The 26,473-nt window shown below is 40.7% G+C and overlaps 1 protein-coding gene across 1 annotated transcript; it reads right to left on the bottom strand.

The window, feature by feature from the left end:
- Positions 1-11,054: 11,054 nt before the first annotated feature.
- On the bottom strand, positions 11,055-26,046 carry capn12 (calpain 12). Its single transcript, XM_085796398.1, has 22 exons — positions 25,840-26,046; positions 24,855-24,924; positions 23,925-24,043; positions 21,361-21,494; positions 21,036-21,207; positions 19,477-19,560; positions 17,605-17,690; positions 17,271-17,348; positions 17,011-17,180; positions 16,668-16,924; positions 16,564-16,575; positions 15,699-15,778; positions 14,986-15,108; positions 14,496-14,532; positions 14,323-14,394; positions 14,192-14,237; positions 13,301-13,362; positions 12,427-12,495; positions 12,272-12,350; positions 12,042-12,158; positions 11,251-11,303; positions 11,055-11,136 (listed from the first exon to the last, which is right to left on the bottom strand). Exons 1-22 carry the CDS (start codon positions 26,041-26,043, stop codon positions 11,110-11,112), a joined length of 2,151 nt encoding a protein of 716 aa, XP_085652524.1. The 5' UTR covers positions 26,044-26,046; the 3' UTR covers positions 11,055-11,109.
- Between the last annotated feature and the right edge of the window lie 427 nt (positions 26,047-26,473).

The raw sequence follows: 26,473 nt of genomic DNA, 5'->3' as shown, positions 1-26,473 counted from the left end.
ATTTGTCTTTTTTTGTTATGCCGCCTAGCAACCGGTTTCTGTGGCAACGAGCTCTGAGTGACAGACAGCGGCACACAATATGGCTTCCGGATTCTTTCTGTGCAGAGAGCAGCGGCGACTCCGACGAGGCTACAGCGTTTACTGTTGTTGTTGTTGTTTTAGCGAAGTTTGAGCCGCAGCTACAGGGGAAGTTCATTTAATTTTGTTCATGTTTATCGAACTCGTGTGTTGTCCCGTGCCAACGTCGTAGTAGCCTGTAAAATTTACAGATGCACACGCTTCGCAACGCACCAGAGACCATTGTAGTTGTACGCTGTTTGTATTCGTAGTCGTTGTGTTTGTAAATGCGGATGTTACAAGCGAAATCCGGGACAAATATCTTTTATCTAATGTAATTAACCGATTCAGCGTGAGACAACGAGTAAGTGAACCACTTTCATGGACAAGTCAAGTGTATAGAGGCTGATATTTTATTGAAAAAGTGGGCGCTGATTATGTTTTTTATATTCTGCAAGGCTGTCTCAGACCTTCTGCACTGGATTTGATTTAAGTGTGCTACATTTATATTTATATCCACACATTAGCCTATTTGTAACTTTCACAGAGTCCTCAGAGGTCCACACAATAATACACACAGTCAATAAAACCATTAGACACTTTTAATGCATCAAAGAATAGTAACAGTTTGAGATTCAAGTCATTTGCAATTAATCTGCAGAATATCTTTAGTTGAATTATAACTTTGTCTCTGAAATTGCTATACATTGGGACAAATATAGGTCATGATTCCCACATTTCAAGTTACTTTTAATTGAAAAAAAATCATGTTTTGTCTGATGACCAATTCAAAAGCACATTTTTACAATCATGTGTAAAAATCTAGATTGAAGCACGGTTTTGATATTGCTGGTCTTTTTGTCAGTCAACTAATGTTTACAGCTAATAAAGTAAATTTAAAGTTAAAGGTAGTACAACATTGTCACAGTAAACCATCTGTTACAGGTTATTGTAAGGTCTCCATAGGCTAGAGCTAACTCACTCATAGTCATAGCTATATTTGCAGAGTTGAGTAACTTTATTATGGGCTTCAAATGAGACAGCAGTCTGGTCTCTAGACTGTTGTGTTCCTTGAGAGTTTATTTGTTTACAACTTGTGGTGGTCTAGACTGTAGCCACGTCAGGTAGAAAATAGACACAGTGTTGTCTAATGCCCTTGATATGCTTTGTTTTGCTTCCCCCTGTCTCTTAGCATATTTTCGGGAAGCCACTAACTTGCACTGTGCTCATGAGGCCAGCCTCTGTTTCCTTTTGGAAGGCGGGCCATGTTTGCCTGGTCTTCCTGCCCAAAATATTTGTTACCAAGCAACGGTTAGGCCTGTCCCACTTCAGGATGGTTTGTTTACACCCCTTCTGGCTCCATATCCCAACAACATTGCATAAGTCTCGCAGGCTTTCCCCACCTCACAGAGAGAAATTTGATCCGTCTGCCCTCTTCAGCCAACCAAAATGTCTCTTACCCTCATACCATAGTTTTTCCTTTCAGCCACTCAACAGTTTTCTGCGATCTTTTGTCTGCTGTTCTCTTAGAGCTGCTCGTATTCACACAGCTATTCAGAGCAGCAAAACTGAAACTGAGAACAAGATTGCTTATGAAAAAAGCTTAGCATGACTTGACTTTCAGGTCAGCCTTGACTTAAAATCCCTGAAGCTTATTGTTACATGACTGGTTTGGTGGGGGTTCAGATCTGCCCATGTAAACGTTTAATAACACATCTATCTCGACTAAATCCAGTAATTCTCTCTTGGCAAAGTTGAAGGCCTTACTGCACTCCTTTGTAAACATGGCTTATATTCAGTGCATCAACTAAAATAGAAGAGCTCTAAAAGAGAAGCTTTATATCTATTAATATTAGGCAGAGTAGAAACATTTGAACTTGAGACATCCTCTTCTTTCTTATTGAGTTTTGAAGGGACTGTATCAGCTACAGAATATGGCTTTTTTTTTTCTTTTCTTAGTTCTTTAAACCAATTTTGTACCTCACCTGTTTTGGGCTCACGTGTAGTCTTTGAATGCTATTATGAAAAGAAAAGTACATGCCTCAGCTGCCCCCAGTGTCCTTTTCATTAGTAGGGATAAATGTAAAAGTGTAGGCGTGCAGAATTGAAAAGTGTACAGTCTTTCACAGAGAGCACTTCTCAAGTTTATTATGGTGCAGCTGACTCTGTGTTTTGTAGCTGTACCACACACCAGGAAGACAGCAGAGGAACTGTTGAATGATAGACTACTCACTACCTCAATATTAACCTCCACCTTCTCCTTATTCCCTTTAGTGTTCATAGTGTTGCTCAGACAGGGAATCTGGTCATATCTCATTTGTGTTTGTATGGTGAATTACCTTTGTTCCTGTTCAGATCTGACATTATTACAAATTTGAGTTGTGCTTCATGTGACTGACTGCATTTTCCATCCAATCATTCTGCTCATGTTGAACCACATAAGTAATGCAACCCAGAATACTTCCACAAGCGAGTGTTTGTGAGGCATCCAGTATACCCACATGATTTCAGTCAGCCACTTTTGATGCATAGGTGCAGAGTGTCACCTTGTCTCAAAGGATGAGCTCAGACGGCTTAAGCTAACTCAATTTATTTTTCCGTATTTGATTAGGGGGGTTTCACTGATACCAAGATTTGTAACCAGCATACAAAAAGAAAAATAAAGAAAAAGTAAGGCCAACAACCAAGCAGCAAATATTCTTAATAAAATAAGTCATCAAAAAATCATCATCCCCCCTCTCTCTGCCTCCCCATTTATTGTCTCTCTCAACTGAACTATCTAATAAAAGCATGAAAACCCAAAATTATACTTAAAACAAACAAAAAAAAAAACAGCATCAACTCTTTTACTTACACTCGCACACAGTTTTTGAAGGAACTCGGCTGGTAGGTTCTTTCAGACATCTTGTTCTTCTTTACACTGAAGATAGTTCTTAATGACATTGACTATGTTTGTGGCCGTTGAGAATAAATTTGGGGCCAATCCTCCCTCCTTCATGGCAATTTTGCAAGATGGATATTTAAGCATTCTTTACAGCATTTTTCCCACCTGCCTTAAACCTTTGCACAGTAGCCTACTGTATTTAATAAATTCAGATTTCTCTCTCAGCCCCTATATGACAGCCCTGCTTCACCATTCACCCACAGACTTCATATAGGACCCGGACAGTCAAACAAAACTCATGTTGACTGAATGAGAAATTTCCCATGACCCTTTTAGTGTCTGTGACTATGAAGTGCCGGTTACATTGTTTACTTCTCTGACTCTCCAGTTTTTCTTGTTCCCAGCTTCAGCACACAGCTCGGCTGCCCCTCATTTTTTGCCCTGTTTATGCTAATGTACTTGTGTTTATATGGTGTAATCCTTCTGGTCCTCCAGTTAAATAACCAGATTGTGTGTTTACAGGAACCCACACAGCGCACAAGCACAGCAATAATTTACAGTGATCTGTGCAGAAGGTAAAACATTCAATTGTGCATGCGTCAAAGCTTCGGTTGTGGGCTGTTCTGAGACAAAAATGTTCTCACGTCATCTTATTTAACCCGGCAGAGAGGTATCAGGCCTCTAACGCTCTGGCTGTGGTATGGCTGATCTGCTTTAAATCGGTCCTTGTTGTACGTGACGGTGAAGCAAATATTAAAAAGGTCAAATTATACCATGACAAGAAATTAAGATAATTTTCTTTTTCTTTTTATCATTCAGTTTGGTGTCATCCTAAACCCACTACTGTGCAACTGCATCCACAATCTCATTTTAGCATTTGTTTTATAACATGTGGTGAGTGAGATCATTACTTTATCTGTATACGGGGAAAGGCCTCTAAATAACTGTCTCTACAATTGTTCACAACGTCAGAACAATTGGCATTCTTTTTCTTTTCTTTTCTTTTTGTTGTTGCTGTAAGTGCAGCTATAAACGTCAGCACTGAGGTGCAGATAGCAGAGTGGATGGCTCTATTGTATCATGCACTGCATGGGAGTCGGATGCCTAAAGTTAAATGCAATCAGTGGGTTTCAGTATTCCACAGCTCTCTGTGACTCAGACACAAGCAGCGCGTCAATCCTAGCCTACTTTCAACAGGCTCGCTGCCAGTCAGAGAGGCAAGGCGCCAGAAAGAGGGAGGGACAAGAGCAAGAGGGTGAGAGAGAATGAGGATGAGATCAGATGTGGAAAGTAACTCAGTACATTTAGTAAGACACTGTGCTGTGGCATTGTCCAGAGATTCTTTACTCTCTTATTTTGTACACCACTTTTACATTGAAAACAGAGCATATCAGGTAAAGCACTTTTCTTTAAAATGCAGTACAAACTCTAAAATGATGACCATTATGAACGATTAATTGCAGGACTGTCATATTAAACTGACTTACTTTAAGTGTAAAAATACTTTTTGCAACATTTTATCAGACTAAAAGTATAATTTCACTAAAATAAATCTTTTTCACAGCAGACATTCAGATTTGACATAGCAAGCACACGTTACATTAACAATGATTCAAGTGTTATTACCAGTGTGACAATGAACCGAAAAGCGTGTAAGTAGTTGTCACAGGTGTAATGTGAGTGTTATACCACTCTTTTGGATTGTTGTTACTATTGCCTCAGTTTAGTGTTTTATTCTTGGATATAGTTGAGGTAGAGCAGATCTGAACTAATACATGCTTTTTGACAATTAGTGTGTACTGTAGTGCATACATAAAAAGCGTTATGTTCTATGATAAATCTTATAGGTCACAGACAAACGAAGTAAAAAGTGCAATATTTTCACAAGAAATGTTGTAATGACCATGAACTCTAAAATTATACTTGGGGAAATGTACTCTATTACTGTCCAACGCTGGTGGTGTATATGAATCAGGGTACTTGTTTAACTTATTTGAAATAAAATAGAGAGGTTTAAGTGCTGACTTGCAGTTTTTACTCAAAATCCAAAATGTAGCAGAAACTGTAGCGGCTGTTGTGCATACCCCTAAAATGAAATTAAAGTAAATCAAATTCAATTTATTTATAAAGGACATTTCAGAAAACAGCTGGCCAGAGAATCAAAATATCAGCAGTAGAGTGTAAAAACCGCAAGAGAAAAACAAGAAAGCAGACAACTTCGCTTGGCTCATTGAGTATAAAAATGTACTGACTTGGGATTTGATAGGTTGATTTGAAGGAGTTAACGGATCTGATCTAGTGTAGGGGGTTAAACATTCAGAGCCAGAGTTGGAAGGTAATGCGAGGCAAAGGTAGGGGTGATCTGATCCCTCACACTGGCACCAGTCAGACGCTGAGCTGCTGCTTTCTGGACCAGACCAGTTACAGGTGAGACGAGGACAACTCATCCCAGAGAACTGGGAATTACAGTAGTTGAACTTTGAGGGCTGATTTGATTCAGCCAGTCGTCACAGTTCACACAGGATGGAAATACCTGAACACTGAAGTGTCTGCACTGAAACACCACAGTTAACACCACACTGCACAAAGGAGCTCATAAGATACCTACAGCGATTTGCTGCGTCATGTTGTAGTGCATGCTGCCATTATTTAAGAAGGTTTTAACGGTTCTTCCATCAGAACGAGGAGCATGGATGGCAACTCTGCTTTCCTCACTCCCTCTGTTCACTCGTTTCTATCCAGAAGGCTTTGTTTCAACCTTTTTTTTTTTCCTCCGCTCACAGTCCCCCCCCCTCCCCACTTCTTCTCCTTACATAAGGACTGCCCTATTTTTTCAGGGACCAGTAAGAGGTAGGAATAAAAGGGAGTGAGTGGGTGAGGAAGAGGGACTGGTAGAGGGTGAGATCCAATGAAGAGAGAGGGAGAGAGAGAGAGAGAGAGAGAGAGAAAGGATATGGGGGTAGAAGAGATGACTGTTTGTACACTGCACACGTCAGGAGGACACAGACCTGCATGTGTCCCCGTCATCCCCCTCACCTCCTTGGCCCTCGCTGCCCACACACACTGCTCCTCCACTTCCTCACACTCCTCCTTTAGCACACCTTCTCCTTCTCCTGTCTCCCATCTCCCACCCCAAACCTCAGCCCCTTCCTCTACATTTCCCCCAGGGTCCCATCTGCTCCTCAGCAGCTGAATCTGTTCTTGGAAATATTTAATATCACGTATACCCTTCAACAGATTGACTAAACCCTGTCCAGAACCCCCATCCCCCCCATCCCACCCCCTTCTCTCTCTCACACACACACACACAATACCATAACAATGCATATTGTCGACACTTGAAAGCAGCAGTATGTGGTAAAATCAGTAAAGGTGATCTGGTATAACTGCGTCAGTGGTATTCTTCCATTACTGCTGGAATGCTTTGCTTGTTTGTCATGAAATTGAAGCCAACTGGACACATCTGTGTAACCTGGTTTGTTTCAGACAGATTTCATTCTCTGTACTCATTCAACTATAGGGTTACAACCACTAACGAGCCTTTGACTAAGTTACGAAATATTCGTCGCCGGTCGGCCAACAGCTTTTATATAAACTTTTTCTGGTTATGAGGTGCTTGAAACCACATTTGCGCACGTTCAGTCTCCAAACAAGCTGAATAACACACGGTCATGACATTTTGAAGTTATGAGTAGAATCTGAAGCAGGTTCTTAGCCTCAGGGTATTTGAGTAAGACAGACAAGAAAGGCTGACGGCAGCAGTTTAGTGTTTACTTCTCGCGCATACTTCTCCAATGCACACTGGAATGGTTTTCAGCACCTTTGGTACACTTTTAGTGAAATATTAGTGATAATAGATGCCATGCTATCATATTATTGTAGATTTTATGCTTGTACAGTGGGTAATAATAAAGGAGATGATTAGCTAAAGAGCCTCCAAATCCAAATAATTGTTTCAATAATCAGAAACTGTATGCATGTGGAGTCAGTAATGTCCATCAGTGCTAACTTAATACCTACATAACACTAATTTCATTCTATTTAGAAGTTTAATTGATTGTGGAACCAGTGAGAATTTGTACTTATTTAACTTACAGGTGAATTGTACGTTATGTTATTGCAGTTGCAAAACCATGGTAGACAGTAAAGACCAACAAACCACAAACCACTGCTAACAAAACCACACAAAATGAACTGATCATGTTCCCGAAACTTACGACTTTTGCCTGGCACGATGCATTATTGTTCAGGAAACAGCCATTAGAAAATGGATATTGTGGTCATGCACATGGTGAGTAATAGTACCGAGATTGGAAATGGCCTTAAAATCTTGATCGATTGGTATTAAGGGGTCCAGAGTGAGTCAAGAAATCATTCATCACAACACTAGCAGCCCGGGCTATTGAGGATGAGGCAGGATGGGCCCATGCACTAATTTGTGACTCAGCAGAAATCCAGATTAATCAGACCAGTCTGTCGTGTTCAGTCTTCAATTGTCCAGTTTTGGTGAGTTTGTGTCGACTACAGCCTCAGTTTTGGCCGATGAGAGTGGAATGTTTCATAACTTGTAGATTAGTTATCTGAGTTACTGCAGTGTTTCTGTCAGCTCCTAACAGTCTGTCCATTTGCCTCTAAACAAGCTGTTTCTATATCCAAACTCCACAAACTATCTTGTGTCAAAACCCCAAGAGATCAGCACTTTCAGAGGTAAAGATATATGAATTAACGAGAAAGATTCTCTGTTGTCTAATTGCCTCATAGTTTCTTCATGTGATGGAGTTGGACAAGCAGTGAGGGTTGTCTTTTCTTTTCTTTTTCTTTTTTAAGTCAGATGTTACATCACTGTGATATATGTATCTGTGGCACAGGCAGTGACTGTGAAATACCTGGTCATCAGCTTCTATAACAATCTGCCATTTAGAAAATAAATAGCAACAGCGGGATGAGGAAGAGAGAGCAGAGTGACGTGGAGAGGTGCTGCATTGTAGATGCAAATGCCGCCCTTTGCATCTCAAATCATCATGGCATCAGTCTTCACGACTTGTAAATAAACACGCACGAAAACTACACCCTGCTACATCCCATGCCAACACACTCTGACATCTTAAAATACCCCAGCTCTGACGGCAGAGATAGCGCTGCTCATCAAATTTATGCGTGAGTGAGCCCAGGCTAAATTTGCAGCCAGGGAGCCAACTTACGCAATCCTCCCTGGTCTCCCTCCTGTCTATACAATGGCTTTAGAATCTCACATCGCAGCCCCCCCCTAGATCCCACCCCCACAGTGTACACTACAACTCCGACACTATTCCTGTACCAGCCCCCGCCGCTGTGGCACAAAAATACCAGAACAAGAAAAGACGCTATAAGGCTGTCAGAGCATCCTCGCATCCCACAGGACGGCTGAAGGAGGGGGGAGAAGGGGAGAGAAGGGGAGAGAAACGGGTAAGAAGAGCAGGTGGACGGACGATCACAGCTGCTGCTGAGGGAGAAGAATCAACAGAGAGAGAAAGAGAGACAATAAAGACGGTGTATGAAGGAGGAGGGGACAGTTTACAGTCATATCCTGGTAGATCAGGCACAGACTGTTTCTCTCTCCTCCGGTCTGAAGCTGTCTCAACTGTTCCGCTTCATATCGAGCTGCTTTTTTTTTTTTTTTTTAATCTTTATGAAATGGCTCGAGTTGGAAATTTCTTGGCAGAAAAAATGAAGCATCCAAAGTTTCATTATTCCATATTAACTATAGGCTAGAGCTACAACCACCAGTTATTTTCATTGTCAATATGTCAGACAATGTCCTTTATGATAATAATTTCCTGTTTAAAATTAGAAAAATACAAAATTGTGCAAAAAATAAAATAAAAGCCCATCATTTGTTCCTATTGGTTATTTATTTATTTAGTCAGTCAAAATAAAGAGTAGCCTAACTTCAAAAATATCCGTGTTTGGTACCTCTAGTTGGTTTGACTTTGATAATAAATAGTTGCATAGGCTTATCAGTTATTTTCCTGCTGGTCAACTAATCAACTAATCAATCACCTAAAGATTTAATCTCCAGGTTGGTAAATTAGTGCCATATATACATGTAATAAATGGTTTATAACGCACTATAATGTAGTTGTAATCAGATGTAATCAAGTGTTAACTGCACTGTGGTAACTCAATACAGTTTTAGAAAGATATAATTGATGATAATGTAAAATACCGTAGGCTACTGTACTGTACAATAGTGGAGAACATTTCACAGGAGAAGTTATAATGTGGACCTGTAGTATACTGTACATTAAAAGACACTTAAAATGTCCTTTGACATGTTTCATTGTAATGTAATTGTTATTAAACTAGCCTACATTTCTTGTTGCATTTTTTTTTTTACAAAAGCTGAATGAGTGGGGATGAAGACAGAAAAAATGACATAGCCTACATTACAGGTTCATCTTCTGGATTTTGGAAGAATGATTCTAGATAACAACTTCTATCAGGTCACTGTTTTGATCCAAACAGAAATATTTCATCGATGGTGGCATGTTTTGTCTAGATATTTTCGATCTACTGAGTTTTCCTCCAGCGCCACCATGAGGTTGACATTTGTGGTTTTACATAAAGGAACATTTTCATTTTACAGTAAAAGCCCTGTCCTGACAGCAGGCATCACACTGACTGACTGACTGACTGCCTGTCACCAAGCCTGGATCAGACCTCATATACCCCAGCTACACCACGTGTCATTTGAGTTGACAATATGATTAATGGCAAATTTGTTTGACAATTTTACCAGTAAAGTAGATTATAAGCTATGACTGGTGCTGGGACTTTTTTTTGTGTGGAAAAAGTAGATTTTTTTTATTACAATGCTTCAATTTCTGCTGTATATCAAATTCTAGGCACACAAATCCTCACATTTGGAGGGAGGCACCAGTTAGCTAATCTGTTGTAATCGACACAATTTTCATCAATTGATTTTCTGTCGGCTCAGAGTCTGGTTACTGTAATGAGTCGTTTCTGCTTTAGACCGCTGGTTGTTTTTTGGGTTCCTGAGGAAATTATGAAATTTCCATAAACAGTTGGGGGGTCAGTAAGGGTCCAACAACAAATTGCCCCGGGCCTCTACTGAGGTTAACTCATCCACGTCTGAAGAGCTGGATTCAGACTTGTGGGAAGAGCAGAGGTAAAGAGCTGGAAACCCCACACTGAGAAAACAAAAAAGCACCGTAACAAAGCAGGTAAAGGTAAAGGACAGGTCAGACATAGGGCTGCTCTCCATGGGCCCTTCCTGTAATTCTCCTCTCTCCATCACAATGCAGATGGACGGTTGCCGAGGGCAACCTGTGTGTACTCACCTAAGGATGAACAGGAAGTGGTGTGTGAGCAAAGGTGCTATTAATAGAAGCATGTGTAGAAAGGACATTTGTTTGCAATGTGTGTTTATGTGTGTGTTTTGTGTGTGTGTGTGTGTGTGTGTAACAGAGAGGAGGAGGCTGCAGATTGTGAGACTTAGACAGTTACTAGAGAGAACAGGAGGGGGGAAAGAGCGAGGGATGGATGGATGGAGGGAGTGAGGGAACGTAGTGGAGGAGGGGGCGAGTCTATGTTGACGCTGTACGTGGCGTCAGTGCGATAAGAATAGAGATGGTGCGTGTAGCGCTGCTGAGACATCACCCTCACACCCTCAGTGGGGCAGGCAGCACTAACTGAATGTGTGTGTACATGTGAGTGCACAGATATTACCCAGGGTATGCTCATGTGTGTATGGATGAGTAAACTGTTGGAGTTGAAGTGATTTTTATTTTATTCAGTTGTGTAATTGCAGTTATGTGTACCATTTCATTCAAATTTAAATTTTAGAAACACGTTCTCTCATCTGAAAATCATTTTAAAATCAAAGTTTCAACTTGAGAATATGACTAACTCACTATTGTTTAGGAAATATTGTGGATTACACAGGTTTTGAAAGCAGTTTTCTTTTTAAATGAGCTTCAACAAGAAAATAAAGACAAACTTTCACATTTAGACATGTAAAATGCTAATACAAGATTGAGAAAGACAACACCTTGTTCATCTCCTTATGTGTATCTCTCTTTGTGGTTCATTTTGTCTTGGTTGTCGTATCATCTCCATCCAGGACTCTATATGGAGGTCTCTGTGGGGACCGTCTTCATAAAGCATCCTCACATCCTCAGAAACTGAAGCAGCCACTACAGAGGGAGCCACAGGGAGCAAAGAGAAAGAGTAAACATAGGTCCATTATACATGTCCAGGTACAGGTAATACTGAATATATAACAGAGCTTGTTTTGACCAGATACTCACAGCATTGATCCCTCTGTCTTTCACCTCCTGACTTGTCTCTGATTCATACAGAGCTGGGGAGACGGGAGAGGGAAATTACTGCATACAGTGTCTTTGTAAAGTCTCGGTAACTTCTGCACTAAATTTAGTTTTCATCTTCAGAACAGAAAGCCTGGCGACTTTATTCAGTCATAAATAAGGTAAATACGCAGAAACAGTCTCCTATATACAGGACAGGGCAGAAAGAAATAAAAGTACCAGTGCAACAGCGTAAATCAAAATGAATAGTTAATTAAAATCCAACTCAAGTAAAAATACCAAAATACTTAATATAGCCTATGTATCAAAGGAAAAAAGGCAAGTTCTGTGACCGATATATTATCATATTGGCATTATAAGTTGTTCATTAGATCGTCAATACTGATACTTCAGTGTGTAGCATTTTACAGTTGTAGCTGTTGGAGGTGGAGGTTATCAGTATTTCCCTCTGAAATGCAGTGAAGGTTATGTAAAATGGAAATTCAGGTAAACAAATGACCTCTTCCAAACAATACTTAGGTAAATGTGTTGTTTCGGTGGCTAATGGCGATCTTAATGAGCTAGTACAGATTTATGTAAATGAAAATCTAGTACAGATTCTAAATTACGTAATAGCAGATGCTGGAGTAAGGTCAGGCATGTATTTTTTAATCATCATTTGACATTTCTGCATGTTTAATGATATGTACAGATAGAGAAACAGATTATTTGTGTGTGTGTGTGTGTGTGTGTGTGTGTGTGTGTGTGTGTGTGTGTGTGTGTGTGTGTGTTACCAAAAAGCTTGCGCAGCCTGGTGAAACAGGACACAAAGCCATGGAAGGGCATGTTCAGCTCTCCAGAAGCAAAGCGCTCGGACAGCAGCTGAATTACCTTCCCATCACACCGCATTCCTGGGACACACACAGACAGGAGTGGATGGAGGTGTGAGGCCGAACAGCAGCAACCATCTGTGTATGTAAAGGTGTGTGTGTGTGTGTGTGTGTGTGTGCGTGTGTGTGCTTACCAATAGCTTCCAGTGCTGCATTGAGCTCAAAGGGGCTCATGGTCCCAGAGGAGTCCGTGTCAAACTGGAAGAAGGTGGTCTGACAGGGAAAGCAACTTTAGAATAAGTCATAATAAAACACACAAACACACACACACACACAATGAGCTTTGTACCTGCAGAGTGCGCAAACCGGACAGCAGGGTTGCTGCTTGTTTACGGCTGAGACGGGAGTGCCCTTTGGTCTGCCGGCAGAGTTAAGGACATCTCAACAGGACAGAGGACAGAGAGACGAAGTTGTGAGGAAGAAGGGTGAAAGTGAACAGCAGGGCAGCGTGTGATGACTCAACCCGGAGCTCAAACTTGCAAAAGGTGTGAAACCGGCGGCAGAGCCCGGTCACGTTTTCCAACAGCAGCAGTTGCAGAGTGAACTCGTCATTTGTCCTGAACTAGGAAAAGACCGGAGTGTGAGAGACGTTTTAAAGAACACGTTCAGGCCCACCCCGGGAAGTCCCGGTCCGCGGGGGCCGGCAGGAGGTGCCTCCCCAAAGCCCTCTTCTTGTGTTTTTTTTTTTTTTTTTTCTCTCTTCTCTCTCTCACTATTATTATTTACTACCTATTTAATTATTTATTTACTATTGTTCTGCTATCTCTCCCCCCTTTCTTTTTGCCATATCTACATCAGAAGTCCAACATACTTATGCTCATCACACACACGCACGCACACACACACACACACACACACACACACACACTTACACACACAACGCGTATCCTAAACAAAAACATTGTCTTTGTTATTTCAATTGTGTTATTTTATTTATTTATTTATTTTTCATTTATTGTTTTGTTTTTTGTTTTTTTGTTATTTCATTTGATTGGTTATAATAGTTATCACTGTGTATTGTCTTGTCCTGTGTTGCTATATATGTTTGTTTTTCACCCGTCTTACACACTTTTACACTTGTATTGTTTATCACCTGCATTGCACTATAAATAAAAAAAAAATAAATAAAAAAAAAGAACACGTTCATGGACAAAAAAGGATACGTCCTCTCCGAAGATGAGCTGTCGGCACGTCTCCAGGGGCAGATGGTAATCTTTGTCGAGAACTGTGAGGGGAGGAGAGGCACAGGTTGGGGGTTAGAGTGGATAAATATGAGGAAAGTGAAGATGAGGACAAGTGTGGCCACTTTTCATCACTTAACCAAACTCTATTTGTTTTATCTGCCTGCAGCTGTGAGCCTCTGTCTAGACTGCTGACCCGTGCTGCTGCCTCCAACCCTCAAGCAAACACTTTACTACTGTGACCCCATCTAGTGGCCGTAATGAGTATTAAACAGTCAATGAGCCGATCTGGCTGCATGGAAGCTCACAGTCTCAGAGGCAGCAGAAGATGTGATATAGTAGTATTAGTTATTACTATTTTTCTTGTGTTCAGACAATGAAATCAAGAATGATGTTACCTGCTTGACATATATATATACAGTACAGGCCAAAAGTTTGGACACATCTTCTCATTCAATGTGTTTCCTTTATTCTCACTGAAGGCACCAAAACTATGAATGAACACATGTGGAATTAACAAAAAAGTGTGAAATAATTGAAAACATGTCTTTTCTTCTTAGTCTTCTCTTTCTTCTTTTCTTCTTCCTCTCCTTCTTCCTCCTCCTCCTCTATCTCTGCCCCCACCAATTCTAGTTTCTTCAAAGTAGCCCCCCTTTGCTCTGATTACTGCTTTGCACACTCTTGGCATTCTCTCGATGAGCTTCAAGAGGTGAACCTGACCTGAAAATGGTTTTCACTTCACAGGTTCACAGCCTTGTCAGGGTTCATTAGTGGAATTTCAGTGAGAATCTACAATGTAAATAGTCATGAAAATAAAGGAAATGCATTGAGTGTGTCCAAACTTTTGGCCTGTACTGTAGTGTTGAGTCTAACCTGAGTTGAACAGCGTCATGAGTTCCTTGGCGTTCAGCCGGTCATCCTGTCAGGAAAAAGAAGAAGAAATCAGTTTGAATCAAACTTTAATCAAATAGTGTCGTAGGAAGGAGGAGGTGAGGAATTCTTACAGGCCCGGCCTCCTCATCAAAAGTCCTCTCAACTCTCCGTTCATCCTCGGGGGAGACAGGAGTTGCCATAACCTGTTAATCACAAACACACAACTAACATAAATATAGCATATTTTCTAGTTGTTGGATATCAACAGGTGTTTTGGTGATGTAGAACAGACCAGTGAATTCGCTGGGAGGAAGCCAGAGGAGCAGGTGAAGTCCTGAGTCCTGCAGGAAAAAGACCAAATCAAAGTATTAATGTTGCTCTCTTCACAGTATTTGACCTTACTACACACTGATTATAAATAAGCAAAATTAAAGAAACAGTTAATAAATGAAGTTTGATACTGACACAGTTGGATTAAGTAGTAAAAAGTTCTATTATATTATATATATAGGCTATATATATATTAGAATTGACTAGTTGCTGCCAGAAGCCATGAGAGATGACTGTTTATTATGTTGTTCAGTGAGATTATACTGCAGTATAATGAGGGGAGCGGTCTCAGCCCACAGACTGTGCTGATGAGAGTGTGTGTGGCAGGAGGTGGTTCGGGGACGTTCAGTCCTCAGCAGGTGCAGCTTCCAAGTCTTTTTAACCAAATGACATTTAGCTAAACAGTGTTTTCTTTTCTTTGTCTTTATGGCTCTTAAAGTTTTTTGGTTTTTTTTGGATCTCACCCCAGAGTGTTTTTAATCTTGGAGAAAATGCGGATGAAGAAATCTCCGGCCTGGTTGGGTCGATAGGTGGACCCTACGATGATGTAGTTACCAGGGTCCAGGTGCATCTTCCTCCACACACCCCTGTGGGACAAAGTCAATAAATTATGATTATTATCTTTAAATGATCAACCATAAACATTAAAACATTTCACATACACACAATGCTATGAACAGCTTTCACTGTCAGGACCAGGTGTAATAATGGTTACACCTAACAGTTTGATAATAAATTCAATTATTTTAATTTTCTTACCTGAACGAAAATATAAGTTAAAAAAATGTTGAAGTTTCAGAATTGTCAAAATTGTAATGTGCAAGTCGTGACATTTAAAATGATGTATCTGCTAATTCAGTCATTCATTCTGTGGAACAGTCTCTAGCAATAAGCTTTGTATTTTTAATTATTACTTTAGGGCTTTTGTGTGGAAATTAGTTTATTTGAGGTTTGAATTCTAGGGAAAAAATGTAATTAAACTTTATTCTCTGTACATTCATCACAGAGCTCTACAACAATTATTCTCCTTTTTCTTCCCCGTAGCTCATCAGCGTCTATGTTTGTGTTGTGACGGTGGGACATTTATGTTACGGCTGAGAGACTCAGAGCGAATATTTCATTTTGAACACATACGACAACAAGAATCATTTATCAGTCACTCGGTGGCCGTCTTTACCTCTGAGCCTTATATTTCCCAGAACGACCCACGGGGCGATTCTTCATGAAGAAGCTGCGGTCCAGACACATACCCTGGAGCTTTGTGCAGAAGCAAGTTATAGATGGATAGAAAGTTTGGTAACATTTTATAATACAGCTTGTAATTTACTGTTTAATATCACTGTATGAATCAGATACCCCCCCGATAAAATACTTTCAACTGGTACTTAAAAGTAGCTGCAATAAAAGAAAGAAAACAAGACGACAAAGAACAAGAGACACAACTGTAGAGGGAAAAAAATAAGTTTGAGTTTGTTCTTGTTCTTATTGTGTAACTAAAGAGAAAAAAGGAGAAGAACACACATTATATTACAGCCCAGCTCATATAACTGGCTCTTACTGTATAATTAAATCAATTAAAATAGTAATTACAAGGTTCCTTATTAATATGAGCCACCTTTATGATTAATGTATGAATTTATTATAGTTTAAAGTTATATGTTCTAATTTCTCCTTTACAACAAATTCATGTTTGTTAATGAGTAAAACTGCAACAAAAATGTAAATTACACAGTAAAGAGAAGATATTCAGGCTGTGATATAATATGTAGCTGTGCTCTGCTTTTCATACAGTACGACTGATATTGTTAAGACCATCTTTACCAGGCCTTCGTTTAGTTTTGTCCCTTACTGTATCCTGTAGATTCCCAGTATTTACTGTTACCTTGTTTTGTTCTACACTTAAGTACCAGTATGAACCAGTATTTTATTATTATTACCAGGCATTCATGTAACAAAATGTTACTTCTCAGTAAAACAGTTTTGAGAGTATAAGGGTATATCATTTTAAGGATAATAATAAAATAAATTGCATTAGTACTCACCTCAGGAGGAACCTGCGAAGAAACATGAAGAAACATTAGCGTTCATCCAGAACTAGAACAAACCACTGAGACAGGTAACGAGTGAATGTCTCTCTCTCTCTCACCCGGTAGATGTGGAAGGCGATGTAGCGGAAGTTGACTTTATGCTTCAGCCTGCGGTTTTTCTGCAGCAGCTCCACCAGCACGGTGCACTGTTTGGCTTTCTGCTTCTGTTTCTCCGCTCTCTTCTTCTCCTCTGGGGTCATCTCCACCTCATCCTCATCCTCGTCGTCGTCGTCCTCGGTCTCGTCGTCGTCTTCCTCCTCGGCCTGGTCCTGCTCTCTGAGGATCAACTGGAACTGAGGATTCTTCCAAAATGTTCCTGAGAGGGGAAATAAACAGGATCAGATAACTGATTGAGTTTGATTTTGACGACGTATTTGTCCAAGTGTGAAGCCATGAACGTACTGGTGTATCTGCGGCTGCCACCGGCGGAGCTCCCCGGTGCCCAGAGGCCTTCATGTTCACTGATGGTCCAGGCAGAAGGTCCAGAAGTGCTTCCCTCATCCAGAGTGTCAGGACTCACACTGCAGATCTCCACGATGTTGAACAGGCTGCTGAAGTCATCAGCACTGATCCTAATGAGAATAAATGACAAGTGTTTTTAATCGTGGGAGCTCGTGCCGTGCGTTAATGTAAATGAATGTGTTTCAGTATCTGCCACATACCAGAACTCTCCATCCTCAGTTTTTTTCAGTTTAATCCTCTCCTTCTCTGCTTTGTCCACTTCGTCCCACTCTTTACCCCTGCAGTCATAAAGAGAAAACTCTATTAGTATCTGCGGGCTCTCTCCTTTTAGGTAGTTGGGTGAAATAGCCTTCCCTCCTAAACTATAGCTTGGGTCTGTATTGTGATCTGTATTTTATTGTAATTTATTATGCCATGTGTCCTGTATATTTTGCTTTGTGTGCTCCTCCTGTTGCAAAATGAATCGCCCTCCTTGGGGACAAATAAAGACATTGATTGATTGATACAACAGGCACAAGCAGGAAGTCTCCTCACTTGTCGCTCCACGGGCCACGGTATTCGACAAAGCCCCAGGGGTTCCTCAGCCTCAGCAACAAAATCTCATCAGCTGCGTTTTTCACCTGAAAAGGTAAAGAGAAGTAAAGACTGAGTTAAAAAAAAAGGAGAGTTAGATGTTTTGTCAGTTCTCAGAACTATTAGGTAATTATTTTATTTATGGGGAGATGAGATGAGACGATGGGGAGTAACATAAAATTAGAAAACACTTCCCATAATACATGACATGATTAGATTAGATTAGATTAGATTAGATTAGATTAGATTAGATTAGATGAACTGAGATGAGATGAGATGACAAGGTAAAATGTGATGAGATGACAATAGATGATGCTTGGTTGCATGGCCGTAGCCAGCTATGAGGTCACCGAGGTCCGGACCTCGGTAAAAATTTCAGTGAGAAAAAAATTGAAGAAGCCACAGCCTAAATAGCATGATAACCATATCGGTCATCTTTTATTTTGAAACGACACGCGGGAAGTTGATGTATCGGCAGAACGCAGAAAACTTGAATTGAGATGACAGGCGCCTTGGTTAAAACGTGTGTGTGTGTGTGTGTGTGTGTGTGTGCATGGGGGCGCCAGTGTTGTGTCAGACCAGTTCTGCTCCATTTGAAAGGCGAAGGAAGCCTGTATGTGGAAAGACGTCGCCTCCGAGATGTAGAATGTGTATTATAGAAGAGAAGCAGACATTTCAGGACCACTGACTCGTGTCATGTGCTCTGATTTTCAACCCCTTATAGGCTCAATACAATACTGTCAAGTATTTGCCCCCTCCCTGATTTCCTACTTCTTGCATATTTGTCACTGTTGTTTAAGATCAACAGAACAACTTTTATTAGACAAAGATGACCCAAGTAAATATAGAATTCAGTTTTTAAATGATGATTTCATTTACCAAAGGGGGGGGGTTGTTGAGATCCTTTGTCCACTAATGGAGAAAGCTTATAACAGTGGTGAAAACCTTCCCTAGATGGCTGTCCTACCAAAATACTATACATAAAAAAAAATAATAATAAAATGAAAATTTAAGTGTGACAAATCTGCAAGAAAGTAAGAAATCCGGAAGGAGCAAATACTTTTTCACTGCACTTTATTTAATGGAGAGGGAACAATATGCTACCTGATGTTCTCAGCTGTAAACGGTAGGTTAATAAAAGGCTGAAAACCACAGGACATTTCCTGCTAGTCAGCGGTATAAAGCTCAATCAGCCTCCTTTCATATCAAATGGGTCTAGAATAATAATAATAAAGTTGGGGCAGTGTTTAGCTCAGTTGGTAGAGCACCTGCCCCATGTGTTCAGGCTAATAGTCCTCACTGCAGGCGACCCCGGTTCAAATCCCGCGCTGAGCAGCTCTATACTGCGTGTCACCCCCCCCCCCTCTCTCCCTCCCATTTCCTGCCTCTCTCAACTATCCTGTAACCCCCCACCCCCAGTCTATTTTATATAATTGTGGGTCATTTTGATGTAATGATGTACAGGTAGCTACTTGCTAACTACTAGCTAGAGGGGTCCAAAGTGAAGCATAGTTTTTTGTCAATAATGTGAACATTTTCCACATGTTCACATACCCCCCACCACCCCCTCCCGACCTCACCAATTTCAAAACCCTGGCTACGGCCCTGCTTGGTTGCGATACAGTGAGTGAGATGAGATGAAATACAAGATCATGAGATAAGATTAAACTGCATCTTATTGTGTAAAATGAGTAATTCTTATCAGTGAATCAATAATTATCAAAAAGAAAACACATACAGTAGAGCAGCAGCAGACTAATGATGCCAGACCAGTAGATGAACCATGACTGTGTTTGACTCCACAGTGCGGTGGCGTCTCTGTGTGATACCGACCTTGTCAGTGTCAGTGATGGCGTAGGCGTGGCCCTTTATCAGCCCTTCTCCACTCACTTTACCTATGTCACGGTAGCTGCTGGCCTGTGGTGACAAAAACAGTAACTCTAGTCAATTCAAATCACCACCCAACCACCTGTCCAGTATGAACACAGTGTGTGTGTGTTTGTTTATTTGTTTATTTATTGGATCTCCATTAGCACCAGCACATTAGCTTGGCTATTCTTCCTGGAGTCCAAATAAAACATTCAGTCAAAGTTAACCACTATTCCTCCAGGTACATCAAGGATAAAGTAGAACAAAACAACTAACACAATCCCAACACACGGATACAATCACACAGTAGACACAGACATACGTATAACACAAGACACGATACACCACCTGTACAATACAATCAAGAATCAATAAATATAGCTACACATACAAGGGGAAGGCAACACAATAAAACATTCAAAAACCGAAATAGTAATCTCATAGGGCAGGGAAGAGAACAGGCACCTCATCATATAGCATATACCAACTACTGCAGCTGCAACATTAGAAGAAACTGTTTGAGCAAGAATTTATACCTCTCTTTAGAATCTGTTAACACAATATAAAGTGGCAACGAATTCCACTCTAGGATGGCTCTGAACAAAACAGATTTCTTCATCACATTAGTGTTCGCTTTAGGCAAAATAAACCTCCCTTCTATAGCATGTCTTGTCGGATAATTATGTTGACTCCACTGATGTGAAAACAAACAATACAAAAAATTTGGAGACTTGTTTTTGTTTACAATAATATTCCTAAGGAAGTTCAACAAAATGTAAGAGCTTCTTTGAGTGACAGTTAGCCAACCCAGTTGCTCATGCATATGTGCCACATTAGTTCTGTAGGAGCACTGTAGTAGGCTACACGGCGTGCTGCTTTATTTTGTGCCACTTGTAATTTGTTTAGATCCTTCATTGAAGCACTAGACCAAATTGGAGAACAATAATCTAGCTGTGACAAAACTAATGCATTTGCAACTTGTTTGGCGATATCTTGTGATATAATTTTTGACACTCTTTTTAAACTATCAACTATCTTTTTATTGAAAACAAGGTACAAAGAGACAGTAATATAGAAAGACAATATTTTTGATTTTTCTCAGAACACATATACAAACAAACACCCCCACCCAACCCACCCACCCCTACAACATCCGGTGCATCCCATTTTAAGGGAATTAAATAAGTATATAAATAAATAAAGGTTATGATCTTGACAGGTAAAGGTATCATTCAACATATATGAAGAAATTAACAGAAAGAAAAGAAAAAAAAGAAAAAAAAGTGGAAGTAGGTAATTTGACAATCAAGTTTGAGAATAAATGAGGAGGCCGTGTTTGCTGTGCAACATCATGCATCACCCTTCAGGATATAGTACCAGTGGATTCATGACTCTTCCCATTTTATTCTCAATATAATCTACATGTTTTGACCATGTTAGATGTTGATCAACAGTTATACCTAGAAGTTTAGTGTCATAAACTTGCTCCACAGGAATATTATTGTGTGTGTGTGTGTGTCTACCTGGATGAAGCAGCTGAGCAGGCTTCCTCTGGACAGGGCTGCCGTCAGACACCTCCACAGGACCCGGGGGGTGCGAGACGAGACCTGCATTGAGTATGCGATGCCTCCTGTGAAATCCTCCATCCCCTCTGAGATGTTGCCGCCCTTCAGGCTTCCATAGGATCCCATTAACCTACATGTGAGAGGTGGTGAGACAACTACCTCAGGTGGCTGTGTGTGTGTGTGTGTGTTATGTCATGTCACTGTAGCAGCAAACACACAGAGAAGAGAGTGGGTGATCCCAGACATTACAACCCAGAGACATATGCTGGTAGTGGCAACTGACTTGGCATAGGCCTTCTCCACCAGGGCGCTCCAAAACTCGTTGCGGGTGTGAGAGTAGCTGAAGAGCAGACGGCCTTCGCGTACTGGCAGCCTGTCATCCACAACCACCTCCACCCACTCACCATACTGCCAGAACTGCACAGGAAGAGGAGAGGATGAGATGAATGGGATGAATCAGGAGGAAAGATAACGAGGAGGGAGGCAAAGACACAAACCATCTGAATATTATGTCCCCAAAATATCCCCCCTGAACCTGAACCTGATTGTTTTGACTCTTGTGGGCAGCAGAACCAAACTGTAAACACTGTTACTCTGTCATTTTAAGAAGTTGATGTGGTGAACTTGACTTTGGTCTTTTTCAGTTTCCCAGAAATCATTGAATATCCAGGAAATCCAGTGGACATGGACCATGAGCACAGGGGCAATAAGGCCACACAGGTCATTAGATCAAGTAAAATTTGCATCTCACTGAACTATTTCCAGACTTTATACTACTCCACTGATTCTATTCTACTGATGTTTTTTTAAAAATATATATATATCCCCTTTTGTTTCCTTTATATCTTGTCTTCGTGTCCATTTATATCTTACAAGTGCTAAACGGATAAACATACTTCACTAATACGTGAAGACAAAAAAAGACATTAAATATTTAAAGAATGAAGGAAATGCAGTCAATCTGAAACCATGTGGTTTATAAAAGGACAAGTGTAATAAATTAAATTAACAGACTATTTTGGTGTCTGACTAAATGTGTGAAACCACTCCCATGGCCGTTGCTGGTCATGACGAGGGGTGTGTACTGTACAGCTAACTGTGTGCACAAAACAAGGCCCAGGAGCAGGCCTGCACTGGCCTTTCATAGCTGTGTATGCATGCGCGTCCCAGGGGGAGTCACCACCGGCATGTCTGGACTGCTCCCCCATCTCCTGACAGGGCAAAATGAGTTTCCAGTCCTTCCATGCTGCTTGTTAAGTCATGTCACATTCTCGCTAACAATCTCCAAAGGTCCAAAGCTCTGAGGCTAAATCACCACTGAGCAAAAACTCTAAAAACCACCTGACTCGTCAGTTTGTTTTTTCCAAGACCGATGAGTCTAATAAAGTGATATTTTATTGATCCGAGCACATCAGACCAGGCTGCTGAATTATGATCTCACTACTATAATCACCAGCTCTAATGAGGTGATAAAGATTACGCTTGTTTCTTATTGCATGCAAGACACCAGGCAGGGCTGACTGCAGGATGAGTTGATACCTGCCTTCATTAAACTTGAGACATGTGGAACGACAGCTCAATACGGAGATATCTCTCTGAAAGGTCCAAAGGAATTATGAAAAATGAGAAACAACATGAATGTTGATAAACCCCAGGGCGCATGGAGCTGCAAGGGGATGTTTTGTGAACTGGAGTGACAAGTTTTTTCTGATTTAGGGATCTTATCCACACAACACAAAAAGGATCATGGCAGGGAATGATGTGCAGCTTTTATTCTTATTGAGGCTATGATAAATTGATTGTCCTGTTAAAATTTTGTTATTAAGCGTTTTTGTGCTATTTTGTCATTATTTAATTGCTGAATTTCCAATCCAGGGAGGGGCATTGTAAAGCAGCTCTGGGCTATAAATGCTCTAGTATGTCTTTTTGGTTCATGCTATTATGAACATAATTACTGTGCACTTTACATTTTGTAGGTATAATAATTACATACGTTTATCATACTAGTTTATGTGGATTATTAAGGTGGAAAATGTGGTAAGGTATACTGTATATTTCAGTAGGAATTATTCATCTTAATGTGAAATCACTATGTAGGCTGAGCTACTATCGCCTCAGGAAAACACGAAATTAAATAACACCTCATGTGTATATCATGTGTGGTTGTTTGATAAAATGTAAATGAATGTAGTACTAGAGAAGTAACCTCAATAACAGAACTGAAATAATATTGTCATTAATCTAAACTAGATCTAGACAGACCCTCTGTCGACAGGACAGTGAGGTCAGGTAACAGCAGCACATTTCAGTGTATTTCTGGACCCATTGAGACTAAATGCATAAAAGTTCCTGACTGACATAGAGACAGATGAAGCTTTCTCCTCATCTCTGCAAAATAACTTGCCACTAGCAAAACACACCTTTGTTTGACAATGTTATATTTGTCTAATGCTAATGTGATCCTCTTTTATGACCTTTATCACATTGTGTGTCTGTCTGAAATGTTTTCCTGCATGGGGGCAGCGGCTGAGAACTGTGTGAAATCCTAACTTTCATTTTAATATGTCTGTGTGTTACCAGATGTAGATCTATATCTATATCCCAGTTTCTTGGTTTGACTGTTGTGTCAAATCTCAACCAGACTACAAAAACAGACATACTGTAGTTGCAATAAATGGTAAAATCTCAAAGTTACATCTTATTTGATGCCGTATAAAATATCAAGCATACATACATAACATGTCCAGACAAAGATGAGACTGAAGGAAGGCAAGTTTGTTACAACGAACCCAGAATATGTGGAGGACTTTGGATTGCTATCTGGTTCTCTGTCCAATCTATACTTACTGTAAAATGGAAGATCCCTGCATAAGACTTGGACAGGCTTTGGTTTGGTGGCACCACCTTCACAAAGAGCTTGGGGTGCATGGTCAGACAGGACAGAGCTGCCAGCAGCCAACAGTTTCCTGATGAAGAAGAACAGACAGAAGACGTACATGAAGCTGGGACAGAGGAAATGTTGCTCAATGATCAGCCTCAGGATTTCTTTGGGCCATGAGGCATTGGTCTCCCAAGGGGTGTGATGCGTGTTTTTAACAGACAGGTCACAAACACACACACACACACGCACACACACGCACATGCACAAATTAAGCCACATTCCTCTTCCAGCAGAACACATCTGTTTCAGGTTGTTCCTCTGGAGATGTTGCAGTAAGTGTTGTTGGTATCTGTGTAAATCATGGAAAACACAGGCTGGGACACAGTTTGAAAGGAAAACATAAAACACAGACAGATATGGAGGAAGAAGATGGAGGAAGGGAAGGTGTGGTATTGAGCAGTATACCACTGACATATTTACATGCAACAGGAGGCATTACACATCCATCCAGAAAGTTTATGGTTGTGCATAAAACAAATTGCAAATATAGTGAAAAACACATATTTCAGCAGGACCTGGAGGCTGATAGAGATGGGGCTCTCTGCAGATTTGGAGTACACTGTACATTTTAGGTTGGGACCGTGTGACTGCGTGGCGCTGACATTTATATTCAACATTTTATTGAAATAAAATAAAAAAGGGAGCGAACTGGATGGTGCACATGTTTCAGCTTTTGGTTATGTGGATTTAACTTTTCCAAGATGTTGTGCAATGCAATGAATTCAGCATGACGTATCCTAGTTTCTATCCTCACTCTTTGTAGGGGGGGAAGATAAATCCTAGGAGATTTTACTGATGATAGAAGTTTTTTTTGTTTTTTTTTCTGATGGACTCACCCAGTTGGCCCTGACAGATGTCAGTGGTCCCAGTTGTGCCCTCCACGAACACGGCGTTCTGACAGATTTCCTGCAGAGATGGAGAAAGAAGACGTCAATATGAGCAAGAGGTTCTGGCATTAGAAACTGGTCTTATGAACAAAAAATACCTCAGATTCTTTAGTTCCTGCATTTCAGATGTGAGGAGTTGTTCTTTTCTCTGTTTCGTGTTTCTGCTGGATTCCTCAAACCCTCAACTATGGACCCTGGAAACTTCTTTCTATTCCACCAACCAAATGATGAATTGCTGATAATTGATTGTGATGGTAGGTTTGTGATAACTTTCAAAAATGTCTACCCTCGGACTATTACCACCTTTGAATCATTATTTTTCATATCTTAAGTGATGTTTTGGGGATTTCAGTAGTTACTTTGTTCCTCTCTATTGAGCAAACCGCCCCAGGTTAAAAAGTGACTGAGTCTGAGCCACACCTGGTTTAATCATTGTCAGCTACAAAGAAATTGCACTGCTTCAATGTTTAGGCATGTTTTTAAGAAGTGGTGGCCAGAGCGTAAAACATGCAACCATCTTTAGCATTTAACACAACACTTTGTTTCAATTGTTTTTGCAAACAGGCTATGCATGTTCTTTCTCTCTCTTTAGTTACAGAGGAAGCTGTAGGCTAATTTTTCAATTATTTTCCTATGTTATTGTTTTTAAACCGTAACAAATTTGATCTTTGAATATGTTGGGTGAGGTTTTCATATAAGCCCTCTTGGGATTCATACCTCCCCTTTGCACATCCCAGTAATGTTGATTGTTCATGTTGTTTAATGATATTGTTTGTGATAAATAAATGTAAAAATAAATAAATAAAAAATTATTTTCAAGTGCATGTATAATGTAAAAAAGACGCTTGCAATTGATGCCAAAAGCACCCCATGACATCTGGATAAGTTAACATTGCACACCTGTATCTACAACACAGTGGTTTAAGGAACACACCTTGGGTCGCTGCCACTTGATCTCCTTCTTGGGATCCGGGTCAGGTTGGGCCACAGCGATGGACTTCTGCTCAGCCGGGAAGGTTGGGTCGGAGAACAGCACACCGGACTTCAGACACTCCTCCAGGAGAGTCTTGAAGTCCTGACCCCCGAACTTGATCGGGTTCTCGACGGAGCCCAACGGTGCCTCTTTATCAGTCGCCATGCTGTCAGTCAGTAGTGAAGTTTCAGCAAAATCTCCTCAACCGAGATGCAAAAACGTGTGAGCAGCAGAGGCTTAAATAGGAAAAAAGTGCTCACACCCACCACCTCCAGCGAGCCCCACTTGCAGGCAGCGCCTCCTCGCCTCTGCAATGCCCGGAAAGATATGCAGAACGCTGGGGGCCATGGAGAGATGGAGTCGGAGTAATGACACGGTGCCAACAGCCTCTTTCATCTCTGTAAGTTACCGTCCATCATCAGTCACCCTGACGGTGCAGAAAGAGGCAATGACCATCTATAGGGCCGCAAGAAACGTATAATAACGACCATATAGGCTACACCTGGATGACAGTGCAAGGACCTAAGTCAAAGGAGAGTGACCTCGCCACCACACCACAAATGTTTCGAATAGTTCTTTTTTTTTTTTTAGTGTT

This window comes from Trachurus japonicus, chromosome 13 (assembly GCF_045865225.1).
Source record: "Trachurus japonicus isolate A0001 chromosome 13, Traja_1.0".
Lineage (NCBI taxonomy): Eukaryota > Metazoa > Chordata > Actinopteri > Carangiformes > Carangidae > Trachurus > Trachurus japonicus.
Note: the sequence above shows the minus strand (reverse complement) of the source record. Positions and strands in the feature narration are given on the sequence as shown.